Below are 22,430 nucleotides of genomic sequence, written 5' to 3'. Positions count from 1 at the left end.
CGCGATCCTGGTAAGAGAGCGACTCTGTACCCCGACATTGAACTGCTTTCTGTGTCATTGAACCTTACTATTGTTGATAAAACAAGTTTACTGGAGAACGGAGACCAAGTAGAGACTTTTGGACAAGGTGGATAATTGTATAATATAAGGCAGTTTATTCAGAGGTAAAGATATCTGGAATCGCGTGCACGGACCCGTTCGTCAAACTCGTAGGGAGTTTATCAGAAGAGCCCCTAAACATTGTGTGCTGACATTTTATACAATAAAATGAAGTAGGTTGAATCTAGTAGTTCTGATCTTCTGATTGGTCCTGATGAGTTGGGCGAGGTCACCTCCAGGCTAGTGTCACTGTTGCATTGGCTCTGAGTCGGGTTCTCTGTCTTCAGATGTTCAGCCTAAGAGAAGAGGATTTGTGTGTGTGTGTGTGTGTTTGTTATCAGTGTGTGTGTGTGTGTGTGTGTGTGTGTGTGTGTTTGTTATCAGTGATGATGTGTGTGTGTGTGTGTGTGTTTATCAGTGATGATGTGTGTGTGTGTGTGTGTGTGTGTGTGTGTGTGTGGGTGTGTGTGTGTGTGTGTCCTCAGGGCAAGAACTCGTGAGTTGGAAGAACTGAGAGACCTATGGCGTGGGTGTTATCCTTAGCCACCTGCTGACAAGGCTGACAAGATAGGACTCTTGTTCATTGTATTGAATACAAAGGCCCAACACAAAATGGGTCATGCACAAGATTTTAGTCAGACCAAGCTATAACATTATATATTTACTACGACAGTACATTCAACCAAAAGCTAATATAACAAAGGCATCAGAGATTATTTATAATCTGTCACAGAAACTGGAATCCATCTCCCCAGATCAGTCAATAAATGCTTCTGGTATTGACTTATATGCTGCCCCTGTCTTCATGTTGTTGCTGGACATATATTTTTTAAAATGTGTGTAGGTCACCTAAATCATCAGAAAAATTGCCCCTCCTGAGAATTTTTTCAGGAGCCGCCACTGCCTAGGTGTCTGGTTAGACTGTAAACTCTCCTTCCAGACTCACATTAAGCATCTCCAATCAAAAGTTAGATCTAGAATCGGCTTCCTATTTCGCAGCAAAGCATCCTTCTCTCATGCTGCCAAACATGCCCTCGTAAAACTGACTATCCTACCGATCCTTGACTTCGGCAATGCCATTTACAAAATAGCCTCCAACACTCTACTCAGCAAATTGGATGTAGTCTATCACAGTGCCATTCATTTTGTCACCAAAGCCCCATATACTACCCACCATTGTGACCTGTACGCTCTTGTTGGCTGGCCCTCACTACATATTCGTCGCCAAACCCACTGGCTCCAGGTCATCTATAAATCACTACTAGGCAAATCCCCATCTTATCTTAGCTCACTGGTCACCATAGCAACACCCACCCGTAGTCTGCGCTCCAGCAGGTATATCTCACTGGTCATCCCCAAAGCCAACACCTCCTTTGACCGCCATTCCTTCCAGTTCTCTGCTGCCAATGACTGGAACGAACTGCAAAAATCTCTGAAGCTGGAGACTCTTATCTCCCTCACTAACTTTAGGCGTCAGTTATCAGAGCAGCTTACCGATCACTGCACCTGTACACAGCCCATCTGTAATTAGCCCACCCAACTACCTCATCCCCATATTGTTATTTATTTAGCTAATTTGCACCCCAGTATCTCTATTTGCACATCATCTTTTGCACATCTATCATTCCAGTGTTAATACGAAATTTTAACTATTTTGCACTATGGCCTATTTATTGCCTTACCTCCATAATTTACTACATTCGCACACATTGCATATATATTTTCTGTTGTATTTTTGACTTTATGTTTTGTTTACCCCATATGTAACTCTGTGTTGTTGTTTTTATCGCACTGCTTTGCTTTATCGTGGCCAGGTCGCAGTTGTAAATGAGAACTTGTTCTCAACTGGCTTACCTGGTTAAATAAAGGTGAAATAAAAAATGAAATGCATTGATATTGGAGTCCAAGGGAATGAAATGCATATGTTTATCAAATAATCATCTAATGTATGAGACACTGTCTTGTGATGGTAATTGTCGATGAACTACTGAGGTATGAGAGAAGGTAATATGTAAAATATGTATTCCAGACCTACAATTTATAGCCATTTTGAGAATGGCCATTACCATTAATACAATGCCTTGCTTGCAGCCAGAGCCATTTGGGCCTAATGTTTAACATCTGATGAATATTGTCGTCCCCCCCCCCCCCCCCCCCTCTCTCCTGCTCCCGTCTTTCCCCTTCTCTTTATTTACTCTCAATGGTGCCTTGGAGCTATTCCTTCTTCCTCCTTGGCATTTCCTAGATTGAAGAACTTGCTTGGCTCTCTAGCCAGTACGTATTTCAGTGTACAAATCCCTCTCACTCTCCCTCCTCTCTGACTTGCCAGATTAAGTGCTAACACAGTGTGTCCCAAATTGCACCCTATTCCCTACATGGTGCACTACTTTTGACCATATCCATAAGGTCCCTGGTTGAAATTAGTGCACTAAATAGGGAATAGGGTGCAATTTGAGACAAAGCCTCAGCGTGGGGGTTAGCTAATTAGTCAGAGTGATTTCCTGCCTCTCTACCCATTCTGCTTGCATCTGTTTAATTCAGCTCTGTTCCTTATGAAAGTCATAGCTCAGTTGAAATAGCATTTTTCAAAATTTTCTCTGCCATGTATTGACATAGAAATATATTGACCATGTTCTGTGGCCAGAATAACATATGCTCATTGGCAGATATTTTATATGGCACATATGGTATGGAAGGAACAGACTGTATAGTACATGCAGTACACTACATACATACAGTTGAAGTCAGAAGTTTACATACACCTTAGCCAAATACATTTAAACTCAGTTTTTCACAATTCCTGACATTTAATCCTAGTAAAAATGCCCTGTCTTAGGTCAGTTAGGATCAACACTTTATTTTAAGAATGTGAAATGTCAGAATAATAGTAGAGAGAATTATTTATTTCAGCTTTTATTTATTTCATCACATTCCCAGTGGTTCAGAAGTTTACATACACTCAATTAGTATTTGGTAGCATTGGCTTTAAATTGTTTAACTTGGGTCAAACGTTTCGGGTAGCCTTCCACAAGCTTCCCACAATAAGTTGGGTGAATTTTGGCCCATTCCTCCTGACAGAGCTGGTGTAACTGAGTCAGGTTTGTAGGCCTCCTTGCTCGCACCTGCTTTTTCAGTTCTGCCCACACATTTTCTATAGAATTGAGGTCAGGGCTTTGTGATGGCCACTCCAATACTTTGACTTTGTTGTCCTTAAGCCATTTTGCCACAACTTTGGAAGTACGCTTTGGGTCATTGTCCATTTGGAAGAGCCATTTGCGACCAAGCTTTAACTTCCTGGCTGATGTCTTGAGATGTTGCTTCAATATATCCACATAATTTCCCTTCCTCATGATGCCATCTATTTTGTGGAGTTTATACTGCCGTACTATTGTTTGTACAGATGAACGTGGTACCTTCAGGCATTTGGAAATTGCTCCCAATGACGAACCAGACTTGTGGAGGTCTACAATTTTTTTTCTGAGGTCTTGGCTGATTTCTTTAGATTTTACCATGATGTCAAGCAAAGAGGCACTGAGTTTGAAGGTAGGCCTTGAAACACATCCACAGGTACACCACCAATTGTCTCAAATGATGTCAATTAGCCTATCAGAAGCTTCTAAAGCCATGACATCGTTTTCTGGAATTTTCCAAGCTGTTTAAAGGCACCGTCAACTTAGTGTATGTAAACTTCTGACCCACTGGAATTGTGATACAGTGAATTATAAGTGAAATAATCTGTCTGTAAACAATTGTTGGAAAAAGGACTTGTGTCATGCACAAAGTAGATGTCCTAACTGACTTGCCAAAACTATAGTTTGTTAACAAGAAATGTGTGGAGTGATTGAAAAACGAGTTTTAATGACTCCAACCTAAGTGTATGTAAACTTCCAACTTCAACTGTAGTAACGTGTTCAACCTGACCTGATCTATTGTTATGGAATGGTTAATGATGTTACAAATGTTGTTAGTATGTGTGGTGGACTGGAGACCTTAATGGTTGGCGTTCACTGGTGTTCTTTGAAGACCATTGTGTAAAGACCTTGTTTGAAGACCTTACGTAATGGAACATAATGTCACTACAGTTCAAATGCCTGCAATTTAGCTTGGCTTTAATGGTGGTTCGTATTAGTTTAATTAAACATTATTTTCAATTAAATAACAATAATTGTCAAGGGGATTATTTGAATGAAAATGTGCTGATATTGAGGTCTTTTAACTGAGGCCTTGACTTCACCCTTCAGGAAAGAGTAAATAAATACAATTTAAAAAATAAACAAATATTAACAAACAGTATCACCATTCAGTCGGCCGTTAATAAATGACTGTTTACATATTATGCTTGATTGCTCACGTTTAAAATAGAAATAGTCCACGAATTAAAACAATTAAATTAAGTCTCACGCCTCGTTGACTTCTCTGCTGTAATCAGTAAACAAATAAATCATTTGGCTTGGTTTTGTTAAAAAAAAATAAAAATAATAACACATCCAAACTTCCACAACCTTACCATTCTCACAAGGTTTGCGCCTCATTGGCTAGACAGCAGTAAACAAACTAAGCTCAAAAAACAACAAACAAAACAAAGCCCAATATTGACATCATTCATGTAATTATCTTGTATAGTTCACAGTAACCAGTTAGTAAGAAAAATGCTGACTCCAAAATAAATAGTGAAATAAGAAGCAAACAAAAGGCATTTATTCCATGATTATTCAGGATATTCAATTGTACCACGCTTCCTTCCCCAAATAAGCTTTCCTGTTTCTTGAAAGAATCCCCCCTCGGCTCAAACCATCTACAGATAGAGATTGTGATATCTTTGTGTGTGTGAACCATCTCTGTGTAGCAGCTCTTAGTAGAAATTGGGATATCTCAGCAACCTACCGAAGTGCTGACTAGCGAAACAATGCTCACATTGAGACCACCGGCTGTGCCCCGGCTCCCCTGCTAGATCCCCCACCACACACACACACCAGCCCCCCTCCCCCCCGCTGATCTCTAGCCTTGTTAGGAGTGTGTAGCCATATCTCCAGCACAATGACACCCTCACCATACATGATCCCTTTTACAGCTTCATATTTAACCTGGGAATGTGTGTGGGGTTTTCACATTGAAAGAATGTGGGGAATGTGTCCTCAGCTTCAGCCCTGTTCTGGTGATTCATCTGAGGCACATTTTTGATGCCCTCTTGTGCCATGTGGGTAACATAGCTTCTCAAGAAGGTAAATTAACTTGAGAGCAGTATTGCATGACATTGAAATTATTGGTGAAGTGAACAGGACTAATTATACAACGAGTTATGCTCATATTGTATCACATTGACATGAATGTAATGGGAAAATGCTAAACTTTTTGAATTAAAGTAAATTATATCTGGACTATCATTTAGGGTTTGTGTGTTGAATGATTATTTTACAGTATTAATCTAACCTGTCTTGTCTGACTGAATAGAGTATGTAATTCCCATCGGCTTTCTCCCCACAGCTGTACAGCTCGGTGGAGTTCGGAAGGAGATGGCAACTTGTCCATGAGAGGGTGGCCCCCAATCGATTCTACTGGTAAGAACAGCAACCTACAACCTTCTTCCTGTCTTCCCTTCTGTCAAGACTAACTATAAATTGAAATCCTTGTTGGTCTTTCCACATTCTTAATGGATGGAGATATGGCAGAGTGAATCGTCTTGTTTGCATTATATTATTGATGTGTCTGCACCTATGCTTTCTCAGCGTTAGATAGCGAGGTACTGGCACTCCAAAGATGTTCAGACTTCTAATGAATGCAGCGACCCATAAGAGCTTGTTAGTGAATTCACTGTGCTGAATGTTTCAGCATTTGCAATGCAGCTAACAATGTGGTCTTCATTTGATCGAGCGTGGATAATGAACAAGGGAATGTCAACAGACAGAGTAGTCAACACATGAGTGGGATTGTGGATGAGTTTTGTGATCTCACTTGGGCCTGTTGGAGCTCAGGAGGGACCTGTTCAATGTTTTTCCTAAAGCAAGGTTATATCCAAGGTTTTGGAGTTACATTTGGAATGTTAAATTGAGGGAGATAAATGGATTTGGATTGCACAATTAATGCTGCAAATATATATTTATAATTCTCTATTATGAACTCCCCTATCATGGGATACAGGAGTCCTTGATAATACTTGATAGTAAGAGCATTATAGTTTGATTTGAACTTGTGTTTGAACCATATAGCCCTAGGTCTCCGATAGCATGACCTTACTTGACCGTGTCAGTAAAATCCACCCCATGAGAATGCTCTTGAGATTTGATCTTCCTTCTACTGTTTTCGTTTCTTGTTATCCTCCTCTGTTCTCCATCTGCTCTACTTCATATTTGGTCCCACATCTGCCAGACACAAACTGTCAAATCCAGTCATTTTTAACACAACTGATGTATAAAAAAAGCTTTTGAGCAAATTTGTGAGAAACTGTCAGTGGTAACAAGTTAGGCAGTTCTGGGAGGAGGACGCCTAGAGGGTTTGCTTCTGCAGTGCTTGAGTGAGTGAGGTTTATTTTTAGGACTGTGTAAACCCTGCTAATAAGGTTTTGGGAAACTTCCTTTCGGAATCGGACCATGGTAGTTGAAAAGAAAAGGCACAGTCGTGAGCAGGTTAGCGTTTTTCGTCATGTATCTTGTTCTGGAGGCAGCTTTGTGGAGTGGTCACTAGCTAGCACAGCCACAAAGTCATAAAATCTGATTTTAAACCTAACACTAACATATACATAAACCACACTGCTAACTATGATGCCTAACCCTAACCTTAAATCAGACCAAAGAGCTAATACATGTTTACAATATAGCCAATTTTGACTTTGCAGCTGGCCCATCTAGTGAAAATCGCTCAGTTCTGCATCAAGGACAAGACTCGTCCCGAAAAACGTCAACCTGCCAGTTGTGATCAGATTTTCATCTAGAATCTAGATCACATCTATAGATCATATCCTTTTTTATGTGAGGCAAAAGCTCCATCTCATGACAATCCTTCTCCTTATTTTTACCTGTTTAAACCAATAGTCTCAAGGGAGACAACAATCACAGCTAATCAAATGTCAAATCATTATTACTGCCCCATACATGTTCCCACAATGTAGATGCTGTAGGTTCAAACTCACCTCTAGTACAGTCTATGAGAATTGAAATAGGTGAGCTTAAAGAATGGTTGTTCTCCCTTAGTTTTTGAACTGAATAGAGAAAAAGGGAGAATGAGAGAAGTTAAATAGGTCAGTCTCCAGAGATGGTGCGTTTTATCTGGGAAATCACCAATACTGCCAATAGGTGCCATAATTAAGACCGGGGGGTGGGCTCTGTGCGTGATCTCCTCGCCCTTTGTGTGCTGTCTCTTTACTCTATGAAGACATCCCTCTGATTTCCTTTTAATAAATATTTCAGGCCTGTAATGATTTTGTGCAGCTGCACCATGTCTGCGGGCGTTCTGAGCAAGCAAATCAATTACTTTCCCTCTCGCTAATGATGTCAGGATGCGTTCCCTGTCAAACTGTCAGGAAAGTAAGGGCAGTCTCGTAAGGTTTGGGCTTGAACACGGTAACATCACACGCTACACCTGAGGTAGTTTTCCTTTTTACCTCAATGTACAACCTTTTGAGGTGTTCCACAGGGGTATAGCCTGGGGCCCTTGAAATTTCTGGCAATCGTCATTCTGGTTGTCATTTCCCCTCAGTGTTCTGAATTTATCTGACAAGCAATCTCAGGGATAAGAAGGTAGGTATAGGCTAGGTAGCATCTGTGATATCCTTCTGTCCTTCCTTGCTAAAGAATAGTGATGTACCTGAAATAAATGTGTCTTCTCCCTTGCAGGTCGAAATCGGGTTTAGACAAAGAACCAGGCTTAGTTCACCTGGAAACCATCATCTCCGAAGGACGTGAGTAATTCAATTTTCAGAGTTCCTGCTCTGTTCCTCAATTTTCTGGTGTCTCTACTGTACCATGAGCCTTGAACTCAAGTGGAAAGTGATTGGGGGGGGGGGGTATGAAGGGCTACGGGCCACACGATTGAAGGGTAATATGAGGAGGCAGTTGTAATGCACCGGCGCGGGGGACACACAATGACGATTGAGAAAAGCAATGCATATATTAGAATGCCTTTAAAACCAGAGTGATCCTGATACTCAACATTCTGAATGTCAATGAATGGATGGAAACACAATTGTCACCTGTCCATGTTTTGGCAGAACAGAATTCAGTTTAATGGATCTACCTGATACAGTAACACACCCTTGTGACAGCGCAAGCCTTGCCCCTGTACGTCCATCACCCATTGATCATGCGGCTCGCTGTGTGAACCGGACAACATAGTTAGCTGAAGCCTAACACACAGGGACAGCCAGTCCCACACCTCTGTCCCCACCTCACACCACAATTGAGGGGAAAGAAAGCAATTGGCCTCCCTGGTCCACCCTCCAATTTCCCCTCGCTTTTCGCTCGCCACTTTATTGACGCAATTAATGTAAGACACCTGATGGAAGGCTAGCTCGCGGTGAAGGCTACATGTCCCCCACTGGCTAATATGATCATTGGTTCAATGGCTGCGGTTTCTTCTCTCCGTGTGTGCAGAGGCGCTGTACGTCACCTGCAAACTGCAGAACTGCACCGAGGCCAATAAAGGCAAGCCGTTCCCCGGCTACATTGACCCCAATTCCCTTGTGGTGCAAGACGAGTATGTGTTTGTCCAGGTAGGTAATTGCCCATATCTGACGTGAACCGGAAGTTAGAAGGACATGAACCAGAACAGATGTATGTGTGAGAGAGAACATGTTATAGGATTATCGGAAATGTTGAAGATCATATTACTCTTAAGTGTTTATTTTAAGGCTGTTATGTATTTTTGGGATTGATGCGTTTTACTGCTGAACATGTTTTATTGATGTAATCCAAAGGTGTGTGTGAGAGAGAACATGTAATAAGTTCCTTGGAAATGTATTGTAACACAGTATATTAATCAGGGTTTAGTATGTACCATATGCTTGATGGGTTGTATATCTTGAATGGGTTTTCATTCAATAGTTTCATGACCTGCAGGTGTCAACTGGTGGGCGTCCAATCTACTACGTGTCAGCCAAGCGGGAAGTCTTCACACCAATGAAGTTACCCAAGTACACCTTGCCTAAGGTATAACCCACAGACACACATGGTCATGCAATGGTCATATACTGTTGCAATGGTCGATCAACATTCCAGTGGTAATACCACATGGTCATGAAAAAAACGGAATTCTGAACTTCTTTTGTATTATTTTATATGACAGGATAGGAACAGAAGCAGGGAGACACAGTAGAGGGAACAGAAGCTGGGAGACACAGTAGAGGGAACAGAAGCAGGGAGACACAGTAGAGGGAACAGAAGCAGGGAGACACAGTAGAGGGAACAGAAGCAGGGAGACACAGTAGAGGGAACAGAAGCTGGGAGACACAGTAGAGGGAACAGAAGCAGGGAGACAGAGTAGAGGGAACAGAAGCTGGGAGACACAGTAGAGGGGACAGAAGCAGGGAGACACAGTAGAGGGAACAGAAGCAGGGAGACACAGTAGAGGGAACAGAAGCTGGGAGACACAGTATAGGGAACAGAAGCTGGGAGACACAGTAGAGGGAACAGAAGCTGGGAGACACAGTAGAGGGAACAGAAGCAGGGAGACACAGTAGAGGGAACAGAAGCAGGGAGACACAGTAGAGGGAACAGAAGCAGGGAGACAGAGTAGAGGGAACAGAAGCAGGGAGACAGAGTAGAGGGAACAGAAGCAGGAAGACACAGTAGAGGGAACCTAAGTGTTTAGGGCTCATGCCGGGAACAAACCGGGATCCCTGCCGCAGATATATGGTTCCGGAAGTGAGAGTGTTTCCCACTTGACCAGACTCCGGTCCAGTGGTTATATATCTATGTTTCAACCTACCTTAAATGCATCAAAATAATAATCTCAATGGGAATTCAAAGCTATGCCATCATGAGACCAACACTGGAAACAACACAGGTAGCTTTCTATCCAGCGTCTCTTTGTTATTTATGAGTGAACTGAGGCCTCTCTTGCAGCTACAGTGGGGAAAAAAGTCTTTAGTCAGCCACCAATTGTGCATGTTCTCCCACTTAAAAAGATGAGAGAGGCCTGTAATTTTCATCATAGGTACACGTCAACTATGACAAACAAAATGAGGAAAAAAATTCCAGAAAATCACATTGTAGGATTTTTAATGAATTTATTTGCAAATTATGGTGGAAAATAAGTATTTGGTCAATAACAAAAGTTTCTCAATACTTTGTTATATACTCTTTGTTGGCAATGACACAGGTCAAACGTTTTCTGTAAGTCTTCACAAGGTTTTTACACACTGTTGCTGGTATTTTGGCCCATTCCTCCATGCAGATCTCCTCTAGAGCAGTGATGTTTTGGGGCTATCGCTGGACAACACAGACTTTCAACTCCCTCCAAAGATTTTCTATGGGGTTGAGATCTGGAGACTGGCTAGGCCACTCCAGGACCTTGAAATGCTTCTTACGAAGCCACTCCTTTGTTGCCCGGGCGGTGTGTTTGGGATCATTGTCATGCTGAAAGACCCAGCCACGTTTCATCTTCAATGCCCTTGCTGATGGAAGGAGGTTTTCACTAAAAATCTCACGATACATGGCCCCATTAATTATTTCCTTTACACGGATCAGTCGTCCTGGTCCCTTTGCAGAAAAACAGCCCCAAAGCATGATGTTTCCACCCCCATGCTTCACAGTAGGCATGGTGTTCTTTGGATGCAACTCAGCATTCTTTGTCCTCCAAACACGACGAGTTGAGTATTTACCAAAAAGTTATATTTTGGTTTCATCTGACCATATGACATTCTCCCAATCCTCTTCTGGATCATCCAAATGCACTCTAGCAAACTTCAGATGGGCCTGGACATGTACTGGCTTAAGCAGGGGGACACGTCTGGCACTGCAGGATTTGAGTCCCTGGCGGCGTAGTGTGTTACTTATGGTAGGCTTTGTTACTTTGGTCCCAGCTCTCTGCAGGTCATTCACTAGGTCCCCCTGTGTGGTTCTGGGATTTTTGCTCACTGTTCTTGTGATCATTTTGACCCCATGGGGTGAGATCTTGCGTGGAGCCCCAGATCGAGGGAGATTATCAGTGGTCTTGTATGTCTTCCATTTCCTAATAATTGCTCCCACAGTTGATTTATTCAAACCAAGCTGCTTACCTGTTGCAGATTCAGTCTTCCCAGCCTGGTGTAGGTCTACAATTTTGTTTCTGGTGTCCTTTGACAGCTCTTTGGTCTTGGCCATAGTGGAGTTTGGAGTGTGACTGTTTGAGGTTGTGGACAGGTGTCTTTTATACTGATAACAAGTTCAAACAGGTGCCATTAATACAGGTAACGAGTGGAGGACAGAGGAGCCTCTTAAAGAAGAAGTTACAGGTCTGTGAGAGCCAGAAATCTTGCTTGTTTGTAGGTGACCAAATACTTATTTTCCACCATAATTTGCAAATAAATTCATTAAAAATCCTACAGTGTGATTTTCTGGATTTTTTTTCCTCAATTTGTCTGTCATAGTTGACGTGTACCTATGATGAAAATTACAGGCCTCTCTCATCTTTTTAAGTGGGAGAACTTGCACAATTGGTGGCTGACTAAATACTTTTTTCCCCCACTGTATATGACTGTGGCCTCTCTTGTGCCCTTCCCACCTCTCCATTGACAATTAAACATGTTGTATTCAATCAAGCCCTGGGCCATCCTATTCTCTCTCTCTCTCTCTCTCTCTCTCTCTCTCTCTCTCTCTCTCTCTCTCTCTCTCTCTCTCTCTCTCTCTCTCTCTCCACACTGAGATGTTGCAGGCGCAGTCAGAGGTAGATGAAATTCACTAGCGAGAACAGCGTGTGTCCCTTTGTGTTAGTGCGGGCCGACAAGCACACAATTCAAGTTAATATGTGTAATATCCTCCTTGCCGGAGTTACGTTGGTGAGAATGAGGTCTGATACTGATTTATTCTTATGATTAAACCCAGCAGGGGTGGGATGGGTAAATTGGGTAGACGGGGGTTCTCGAAAGGCCACTGTAATACACCCGTTGGCATATTACAATTAGCAGGCGTTGATTGTGACTACATGGAATTCAAAACTGATTCAAAGTGTCAATTTTATTTAAGGTTAATCAAGGGGGAGGTTAGATTCGATTATGATTTATGTTATTTTCTTGTGATTATGCGCTGGATTAATTAAAATGCATTCTAAGTGGGTAGATGATCGCAGAAGTTGTCATCTCCATGGGGGAGCTACAGTAGTTAGATATAGTATCAAATCAACATTTTATTTAATCAGATCACTTCCACTGTACTATACTTCTGAAGCAGTAGATTGTTTTTGTCTTACATTACTGGTGAAAAGGAGGGGGAAGTTACACATTTTGAGAGTTACATACTGCATCACCTCTGTTCTAAAATTGGAGGTGTGAGTTTGAGTCTGTGTTGCTTGATACTCTCTTCATTAAGTTGTTCATTCCAGTGTAATTGCACTGTAATTACTATTGTGTAAGTGAAATTAGTTGGCCTGCATGTCATGAATTAAACCTGATTGTGTCACCAATGTACTCTAATTGAAATGGTTAGCTACCAACTAATTATTGAATTGTAATGCTGTAAAAATGATTCATTTAAATGTTCAATTAGTTACCAATATATATACACACTCAGTGTACCAAACATTAAGAACACCTTCATAATATTGAGTTGCCCTCAGAACAGCCTCAATTTGTCGCGGCATGGACTCTACAAGGTGTCGAAAGCGTTCCACAAGGATACTGGCCCATGTTGACTCCAATGATTCCCACTGTTGTGTCAAGTTGGCTGGATATCCTATGGGTGGTGGACCATTCTTGATACACACAGGAAACTGTTGAGCGTGAAAAACCCAGCAGCGTTGCAGTTTTTGACACACTCAAACTGGTGCGCCTTACACCTACTACCATACCCCTTTCAAAGGCACTTAAATATTTTGTCTTGCCCATTCACCCTCTGAATGGCATACATACACAATCCATGTCTCAATTCTCTCAATGCTTAAAAATGCTTCTTTAACCTGTCTCCTCCCCTTCATCTACACTGATTGAAGTGGATTTAACAAGTAACATCAACAAGGGATCATAGCTAGTCATGGAAAGAGCAGGTGATCCTAATGTTTTGTACAGTCAGTGTATATTAGTCTGTAATTAATTGCACCTTAAAAATGTATGTATTTGTTCCAATTACATGAAACAGTATATATGCAACTTAATGTCAAATGTAACCCGCTGACATTCTTTTTCTGCTAGGACCTGCATGTGATCAGTACGGATGAGAACCGGGTGGTTGCGGCGGTGCAGGAGTGGAACCAGAACGACACCTACAACCTGTACGTGTCAGAGACTGGAGGGGTCTTCTACACCCTGGCCCTGGAGAACGTAGTCAGCAGCATGGGGCACGAGGGCAACGTCATGATAGACCTGTATGAGGTAAATATACAGCGCCATGATTGACCTGTATAAGGTAAATATACAGCGCCATGATTGACCTGTATGAGGTAAATATACAACGTCATGATAGACCTTTATGAGGTAAATATGCAACGTCATGATAGACCTTTATGAGGTAAACATACAACGTCATGATAGACCTGTATGAGGTAAATATACAGCGCCATGATTGACCTCCTGTACATGTACAAAGTCAATATACTGGAGATAAGGTAGATCTACCTGTTTGTGTGCCTGAGGCTGGTCTAGTGGGTAACACTGCTGCCTGCAGCACATATGTCATCCTGGCTCCACTGCTTCTCTGAATATTCCTCCCTCTCTGTCTCTCTGCTCATCTCTACCTATCTCTGTGTCAATAAAATAAAAATACTGTAAATCATATATATATATAAATACAGTGAGGGAAAAAAGTATTGATCCCCTGCTGATTTTGTACGTTTGCCCACTGACAAAGAAATGATCAGTCTATAGTTTTAATGGTAGGTTTATTTTAACAGTGAGAGACAGAATAACAACAAAAAAATCCAGAAAAATGCATTTTAAAAATGTTATAAATTTATTTGCATTTTAATTAGGGAAATAAGTATCAATCAGAAAGATTTCTGGCTCCCAGGTGTCTTTTATACAGGTAACGAGCTGAGATTAGGAGCACACTCTTAAAGGGAGTGCTCCTAATCTCAGCTTGTTACCTGTATAAAAGACACCTGTCCACAGAAGCAATCAATCAATCAGATTCCAAACTCTCCCAAAGAGCTCTCCAAGGATGTCAGGGACAAGATTGTAGAACTACACAAGGCTGGAATGGGTTACAAGACCATCGCCAAACAGCTTGGTGAGAAGGTGACAACAGTTGGTGCGATTATTCTCAAATGGAAGAAACCCAAAATAACTGTCAATCTCCCTCGGCCTGGGGCTCCATGCAAGATCTCACCTCGTGGAGTTGCAATGATCATGAGAACAGTGAGGAATCAGCCCAGAACTACACGGGAGGATCTTGTCAATGATCTCAAGGCAGCTGGGACCATCGTCACCAAGAAAACAATTGGAAACACACTATGCCGTGAAGGACTGAAATTCTGCAGCGCCCGCAAGGTCCCCCTGCTCAAGAAAGCACATATACAGGGCCCTCTGAACTTTGCCAATGAACATCTGAATGATTCAGAGGAGAACTGGGTGAAAGTGTTGTGGTCAGATGAGACCAAAATCGAGCTTTTGGCATCAACTCAACTCGCCGTGTTTGGAGGAGGAGGAATGCTGCCTATGACGCCAAGAACATCATCCCCACCGTCAAACATGGAGGTGGAAACATTATGCTTTGGGGGTGTTTTTCTGCTAAAGGGACAGGACAACTTCCGCATCAAAGGGACGATGGACAGGGCCATGTACCGTCAAATCTTGGGTGAGAACCTCATTCCCTCAGCCAGGGCATTGAAAATGGGTCGTGGATGGGTATTCCAGCATGACAATGACCCAAAACACACGGCCAAGGCAACAAAGGAGTGGCTAAGAGGCTCCTCTGTCCTCCACTCGTTACCTGTATTAATGGCACCTGTTTGAACTTGTTATCAGTATCAAAGACACCTGTCCACAACCTCAAACAGTCACACTCCAAACTCCACTATGGCCAAGACCAAAGAGCTGTCAAAGGACACCAGAAACAAAATGGTAGACCTGCACCAGGCTGGGAAGACTGAATCTGCAATAGGTAAGCAGCTTGGTTTGAAGAAATCAACTGTGGGAGCAATTATTAGGAAATGGAAGACATACAAGACCACTGATAATCTCTCTCGATCTGGGGCTCCACGCAAGATCTCACCCCGTGGGGTCAAAATGATCACAAGAACGGTGAGCAAAAATCCCAGAACCACACGGGGGGACCTAGTGAATGACCTGCAGAGAGCTGGGACCAAAGTAACAAAGCCTACCATCAGTAACACACTACGCCGCCAGGGACTCAAATCCTGCAGTGCCAGACGTGTCCCCCTGCTTAAGCCAGTACATGTCCAGGCCCGTCTGAAGTTTGCTAGTGCATTTGGATGATCCAGAAGAGGATTGGGAGAATGTCATATGGTCAGATGAAACCAAAATATAACTTATTGGTAAAAACTCAACTCGTGGGGGGCGCTGTTGGAAGCCAAGGATGTAGCACGCGTCTCCCTATCGCTCCTGAGTTAGTGACCAAATTTATATATTTAACTTTGCAAAACTGCATACATTTCTGTTTGCCCAGGCGTCTGAAGAGACCCATAAAGAACTCAGTTCAAGTTTAATAAATTTAAATTCGTAATGACATCAACCCGACCAAAAACAGAGTCTGCAAGAGCAGGCCGCAACAAGCCTGCAACTTCTCCCGATTCACCCCCGCCACCGAACGCTACCAATGCCGGCCCCACGGAAACACTGACTGTGGAGATGCTACAATCCGTGATAGGCACCCTCAAAACCGACATTTTCGGAAAAATTGACTGTCTCTCTACCAACCTCAGGTCAGAGATATCAACGATCAAAGACGAGCTTAAAAAATCTATCGAGAGTATACAGAATAAGCTCGACGCACATGGGGTGACTTTATCGGATTTGGAGCGAGGGGCTACAGACCACAGCACTCGCATTAGCGAGCTAGAGGCTAGCGTCGGCTCATTGACAACTAGGGTGGCATTCCTCGATAATAGATGCGAAGATATGGAAAGTAGAATGCGGAGGAACAACATTCGTCTACTGGGAATACCGGAGGGAGTGGAGGGCCCAAGACCCACGGAGTACATGGCCCAGCTACTTCAGGAGCTGCTCGGGCTAGAGGAGAAGCCATTGCTAGACCGGGCTCACCGCACTCTGCGTAGCCGACCCAGGGATGGAGAACCCCCACGACCATTTGTCATCAGGGTGCATTTCTTTCACGTCCGCAACGACATACTGAGAAGATCGGGAGAAGCATCCCCTCTTCTACATAAGGGTAAAAGAGTCTTGATATTTGCGGACTACACAACAGCTGTGGCTAAGAGGCGGGCTAGCTTTGGAGCTGTGAAACGCCAACTACACACCTGCCCGGGCGTGAAGTTCGGCCTCATCTACCCTGCGGTTTTGAGACTGACTTTACCGGACGGTTCCATGCACAGATTCGAGGACCCGGCTATAGCGGCAGATTTCATCAACAAGAACGTGAAAGCGGCTGTTGTACCGCATGGTTTGTAACAAATGGTTGGCTAGCTGGTCTTCCTAGCAGGCTAGTTAGCAGGCCGAATGGGTGACTAACGAAGCCATCTCTGCTGGGTTCATCGACATATGAATGTCATTCTCTTCTTTATCTCTTTATTTCCAGCCCAGGTTTGCCGCCTCTAATGCCAATATCTGGGGGTCTGCATGGCTGTTTCAGTCTGATCATTTACCATCTGCGTCGAGGTTAAACCTCTCTTAATCGAGGATAGCTTTCCTTAGACTCTATTGGGGACCATTCTATTCATGTTTGGCTTACTCTAGTTAAATGGTCACTAATCTTAGGTAGCACAGAGTAAGAGTTATCATGCTTAGCCCTAAACTTTCTTCGTATTTAGGGTTTTGCTTGCATCTCATTTGGGGAGATGCTTCGGCAAGGGCGGGTGTGAGGGAAGGGTTTGTTCATGTATATAGTTTGTATATGTTTTTTGTGCCTCTTCGTTTGTCTTTGTTTTTTACATTTGCGCTTTTAGGTTCAACTAAGATCTTCAGTTTACATTGTACCTTGTCCTTTACACATCCTCTCTCTCTCTTAAGATATGACTCAGCCTAGTGTAGCCCATACTGCTGGAGGGAATGGCTTTAATTTTCTTACTTGGAACTGCAGGGGCATAAATAACCCAGTTAAACGTAGTAAGGTGCTACACCATCTTCATCATTTGAAAGCTCACATCATCTTTCTCCAAGAAACTCATCTGAAGGTATCACAACACTCAAGTCTTAGGTGCAGATGGGTGGGTCAGGTGTTCCATTCCTCATTTCAGAGTAAGGCGAGAGGGGTGGCTATTTTACTTCACAGATCGGTACCTTTTACATGTTCTAAGGTGATCGCAGATCCCCATGGTAGATATATAATTGTCAGTGGTAGGCTGCTCAATACAAAGGTTCTTCTTGTTAATATCTATGCTCCTAATTGGGACAATGGTGATTTTTTCAAATCGGTTTTCTCTACACTCCCAGATATGTCCACCCATATGTTGATTTTAGGAGGTGACTTTAACTGTTGGTTAGACCCACAATTGGATCGATCCTCCACTAAACCTACCACCCTATCAACCTCAGCTAGAGTTGTTCGAACCTTTATGTCTGAATTCGCAGTCTCAGATCCTTGGAGAATGGTTAATCCAGCTGGGAAAGCATACTCTTTTTTCTCATCGGTTCACCACACTTTTACGCGCATAGACTACTTCCTTGTTGATGACCGGATCCTCCACTCCATAACTTCATGTTCATATAACCCAATTGTTGTATCTGACCACGCCCCTGTTACTATGGAAGTAGCTTTTCAAAATGTTGACAATCAGGGACCGCCTTGGCGACTAAAAACTCAACTGCTCAGTAATGAACACTTTGTCAATTTTGTTTTGAGTCAAATCGACTTTTTCATGATTACAAATAGAACCCCAAACATCTCTGCGTCTACTCTCTGGGAAACTTTGAAAGCTTATATCAGAGGTGAAATTATCTCCTACACCGCACATGAGAACAAATTGAAAAGGAATAGGTTATCTATGCTAACACGCTGTATTGCCCAATTAGATGACATTTATGCCGTTTCACCATCCCCGGATATTTATAAGGAACGTTTAACTCTGCAAGCAGAATTTGACACACTATTAACAGACCAGGTTACTGAAATGCTTGTCAAGTCTAGGAGCACTTACTATGAACAAGGAGAGAAAGCCAGTAAATTATTAGCTCACAAGTTACGTCAACAATCATCATCATCTCAGATTACAAAAATTCGTACATCATCTGGGATATCATTAGATCCTGGGGGGATCAATGAGGAGTTCAAGAGATTTTACCAGTCTCTATATACCTCTGAAAGTAAAGCGGATACACTGGAATTGGATAATTTCTTCCACTCACTATCTGTGCCTTCGGTCGGCCGGGATTTGGTAAAAAAATTAGAGCAGCCGATCACTGTTGAAGAACTGTCTAACGCTGTCAAATCCCTTCAATCTGGGAGAAGCCCAGGGCCTGATGGCTACCCGACAGAGTTTTATAAAAAGTTTATCACCAAAATAGCCCCTATTCTAATTGAAATGTACAATGATGCATTTGTAAATGGTGCTCTCCCACATACTCTCACTCAAGCAACCATTTGTGTTATTCTTAAAAAAAACAAAGACCCTCTTGACTGTGCATCATACCGTCCAATTAGCCTGCTAAATGTGGACTATAAAATTCTAGCCAAAATTCTGGCAACGCGGCTAGAAACAGTCCTCCCATCAATTATCTCTCCGGATCAAACAGGATTTATAAAAAATAGACACTCATTCTTCAATCTCCGAAGATTATTTAATATTATATACAATCCTTCTGTCGACAATACCTCTGAAGCCATTATATCCCTGGACGCGGAGAAAGCGTTTGATCGGGTGGAATGGAAATACCTTTTTTACACTCTAAATAAATTTGGCTTTGGCTCCAAATTCATGACCTGGATAAAACTTCTGTACTCATCCCCCCAAGCCTCTGTCAGGACTAATAACACTCAATCAGATTGCTTCCCTCTGCAAAGATCGACACGTCAGGGTTGCCCTTTAAGTCCCTTACTGTTTGCCCTCGCCATAGAGCCACTTGCAATAGCACTTCGCTCCAACCCCCTCATCAAAGGCATAGTCAGATACGGGCACGAACACAAACTGTCTTTATATGCAGATGATTTATTAATATACACATCCAATCTTTCTGTCTCTGTCCCTGCTGCCCTTGCCACTTTCGCATCCTTCGGTCACATATCAGGGTATAAACTAAATCTCAGTAAAAGTGAATTGATGCCACTTAACATGGCTGCAAAAAAATCCCCTTTACATAACTTGCCATTTAAAATAGCACACAGCAGTTTTATTTATCTCGGGGTACATGTCACAATTAGGTTTGAAAACCTTTTTCAAGCCAACTTTGCTCCTCTCTTAACCCGTACTAAGGACGATTTGGAACGGTGGTCTTTGCTACACCTCTCCTTAGTTGCTAGAATTAACTCTATTAAAATGAATACTCTCCCTAAATTCTTATACCTCTATCAGTGCCTTCCAATATTTCTACCCAATACATTTTTCAAAAAGATCGACGGCCTAATTCTACCCTTTATATGGGACAAAAAGCCTCCTAGGATGCGAAAACAGCTCTTGCAGAGGCCCAAACCAGACGGCGGTCTAGCTCTACCAGATTTCAGATTCTATTATCGGGCCGCTAACCTTAGGATCATTCAGTACTGGTTGCAGAGCAGAGTAATATTCCCACCCCCAACTTGGCTGGAGATGGAGGCTGCCTCGTCTACACCGGCATCACTGTCTTCCCTCGCTCACTCCTCTATTACAGGCCCTTACTCCTCCTTCACCAATAATACATGTGTCAAAACAACATTGAAGATCTGGAATCAATTTAGGCGCCACTTTGGGTTTCAAACAACCTCTTCCTTGGCTCCGGTAGCCTCAAACCCAGCTTTTCCCCCATCTATGATTGATGGTGCTTTCTCAACATGGTCTAATCTCGGTATTAAAAGATTCAGAGATCTGTATACTAACAATACATTTAGTACGTTTCAACAACTATCAGCTAAATTTGGTCTCCCCAGACATCATTTTTTTAGATTCTTACAAGTCCGGAGTTACATCCGCAGCATAGATCCAGGATTCCCCAACCTTTCTAGTGGAACACAGTTCGACACATTTCTCACCCCTCTTCCTAATCAGAAAGGCACAATGTCAATAATCTATAGTCAAATTTGCTCACTACAAGCCATCTCATTAAACAATATCAAATCCTCTTGGGAGGAGGAACTGGGTGAGGAAATATCTGATGAACTATGGGAAGAGGCACTCAAAAGGGTACATAGCTCTTCTATTTGCGCTCGACACGGCCTCATCCAATGCAAACTCATTCATAGGGCCCACTGGACCAAAGCAAGACTATCAAAAATTTACAAGGATGTGAACCCTAATTGTGTTCGATGTAACCAGTCCCCTGCTAATCATGTGCACATGTTTTGGTGCTGCCCATCTCTTGTTGGTTTCTGGAAAGACATCTTTAACACACTCTCAGAATTAAGCGGCACACAGATCGAGCCAGACCCTCTCATTGCATTATTTGGAGTTTCCTTACCCACAATACAATTGACCAAAATGAATAAGGATGTAATTGCCTTTGTCACGTTGTTAGCGAGACGATTAATTTTACTTAGATGGAAATCCTCTGCAGCCCCTTCTCATGCTCTTTGGATTAAATCTATTTTGAATTGCATAAAGTTGGAGAAAATAAAACAGACACTCAATGGGTCTGTAGACAAATTTTATGCAAAGTGGGCTCCCTTCTTTTCTTATGTCAAAAGAATACATTTCCCTGCAGTTCCAGAGTGATGTATATTTATATATTGGTGATGTACGAAGCCTGGTATGTGCATATACGACATCTCGGATGTTAAGGACGGTAATAACTGTGCTAGCTGACCTATAACAACTGGATCAAAACAGATATTTTTCCTTTTTTTTTTTTTTTTTTTTTTTGTGTTTTATCTTATTTATGTACTTAATGTCTATTTTTTCTTTCATGTCTGTCTCTCCATGTTTTGCTGTATCGTTGTCTTCAAATTGTTGTTCCATATTCATACCAAATAACTTTCAAGTGCAATTATTTACTAAATGCTGGTACTGAAAATTCAATAAACAAAGTATATAAAAAAAAAAAAAAACTCAACTCGTCGTGTTTGGAGGACAAAGAATGCTGAGTTGCATCCAAAGAACACCATACCTACTGTGAAGCATGGGGGTGGAAACATCATGCTTTGGGGCTGTTTTTCTGCAAAGGGACCAGGACGACTGATCCGTGTAAAGGAAAGAATGAATGGGGCCATGTATCGTGAGATATTGAGTGAAAACCTCCTTCCATCAGCAAGGGCATTGAAGATGAAACGTGGCTGGGTCTTTCAGCATGACAATGATCCCAAACACACCGCCCGGGCAACGAAGGAGCGGCTTCGTAAGAAGCATTTCAAGGTCCTGGAGTGGCCTAGCCAGTCTCCAGATCTCAACCCCATAGAAAATCTTTGGAGGGAGTTGAAAGTCTGTGTTGCCCAGCGACAGCCCCAAAACATCACTGCTCTAGAGGAGATCTGCATGGAGGAATGGGCCAAAATACCAGCAACAGTGTGTGAAAACCTTGTGAAGACTTACAGAAAACGTTTGACCTGTGTCATGGCCAACAAAGGTTATATAACAAAGTATTGAGAAACTTTTGTTATTGACCAAATACTTATTTTCCACCATAATTTGCAAATAAATTGTCTGTCATAGTTGACGTGTACCTATGATGAAAATTACAGGCCTCTCTCAACTTTTTAAGTGGGAGAACTTGCACAATTGGTGGCTGACTAAAGACTTTTTTCCCCCACTGTATGTAATGTTAGAAACAGAGGTGGTTTGCATGAGAGTGAAACCTTGAGATACCAATTGCCTTCATCTTTCCTGAGACCGGAAGTGAATTGTTGCCTCTGGAGCTATGCTGTGGAACACATATACCACATACTCTAGTGGTATATAGGCCTAGGTCTATAGTTGGCTTTGAACTGTGGCGTCCCTGTGGGGGCATAATATCG

At 42.4% G+C, this 22,430-nt stretch overlaps 1 protein-coding gene across 1 annotated transcript in view; it reads left to right on the top strand.

The window, feature by feature from the left end:
* The window catches only part of LOC311113790 (VPS10 domain-containing receptor SorCS1-like), a gene marked incomplete at both ends in the record, with an annotated part of 151,844 nt that overhangs the window by 102,230 nt on the left and 27,184 nt on the right, over positions 1 to 22,430 (top strand). The window contains 5 exons of the mRNA XM_084157101.1: positions 5,584 to 5,657; positions 7,929 to 7,993; positions 8,685 to 8,803; positions 9,150 to 9,239; positions 13,415 to 13,594. Coding sequence (XP_084013227.1) covers positions 5,584 to 5,657; positions 7,929 to 7,993; positions 8,685 to 8,803; positions 9,150 to 9,239; positions 13,415 to 13,594 — 528 coding nt within the window. The remainder of the gene's footprint in view (positions 1 to 5,583; positions 5,658 to 7,928; positions 7,994 to 8,684; positions 8,804 to 9,149; positions 9,240 to 13,414; positions 13,595 to 22,430) is intronic.

The sequence above is a fragment of the Coregonus lavaretus genome, assembly GCF_964263955.1.
Source record: "Coregonus lavaretus genome assembly, chromosome: 40".
Lineage (NCBI taxonomy): Eukaryota > Metazoa > Chordata > Actinopteri > Salmoniformes > Salmonidae > Coregonus > Coregonus lavaretus.
The sequence above is the reverse complement of the archived record's forward strand: the minus strand, read 5'-3'. Positions and strand labels throughout refer to the sequence as shown.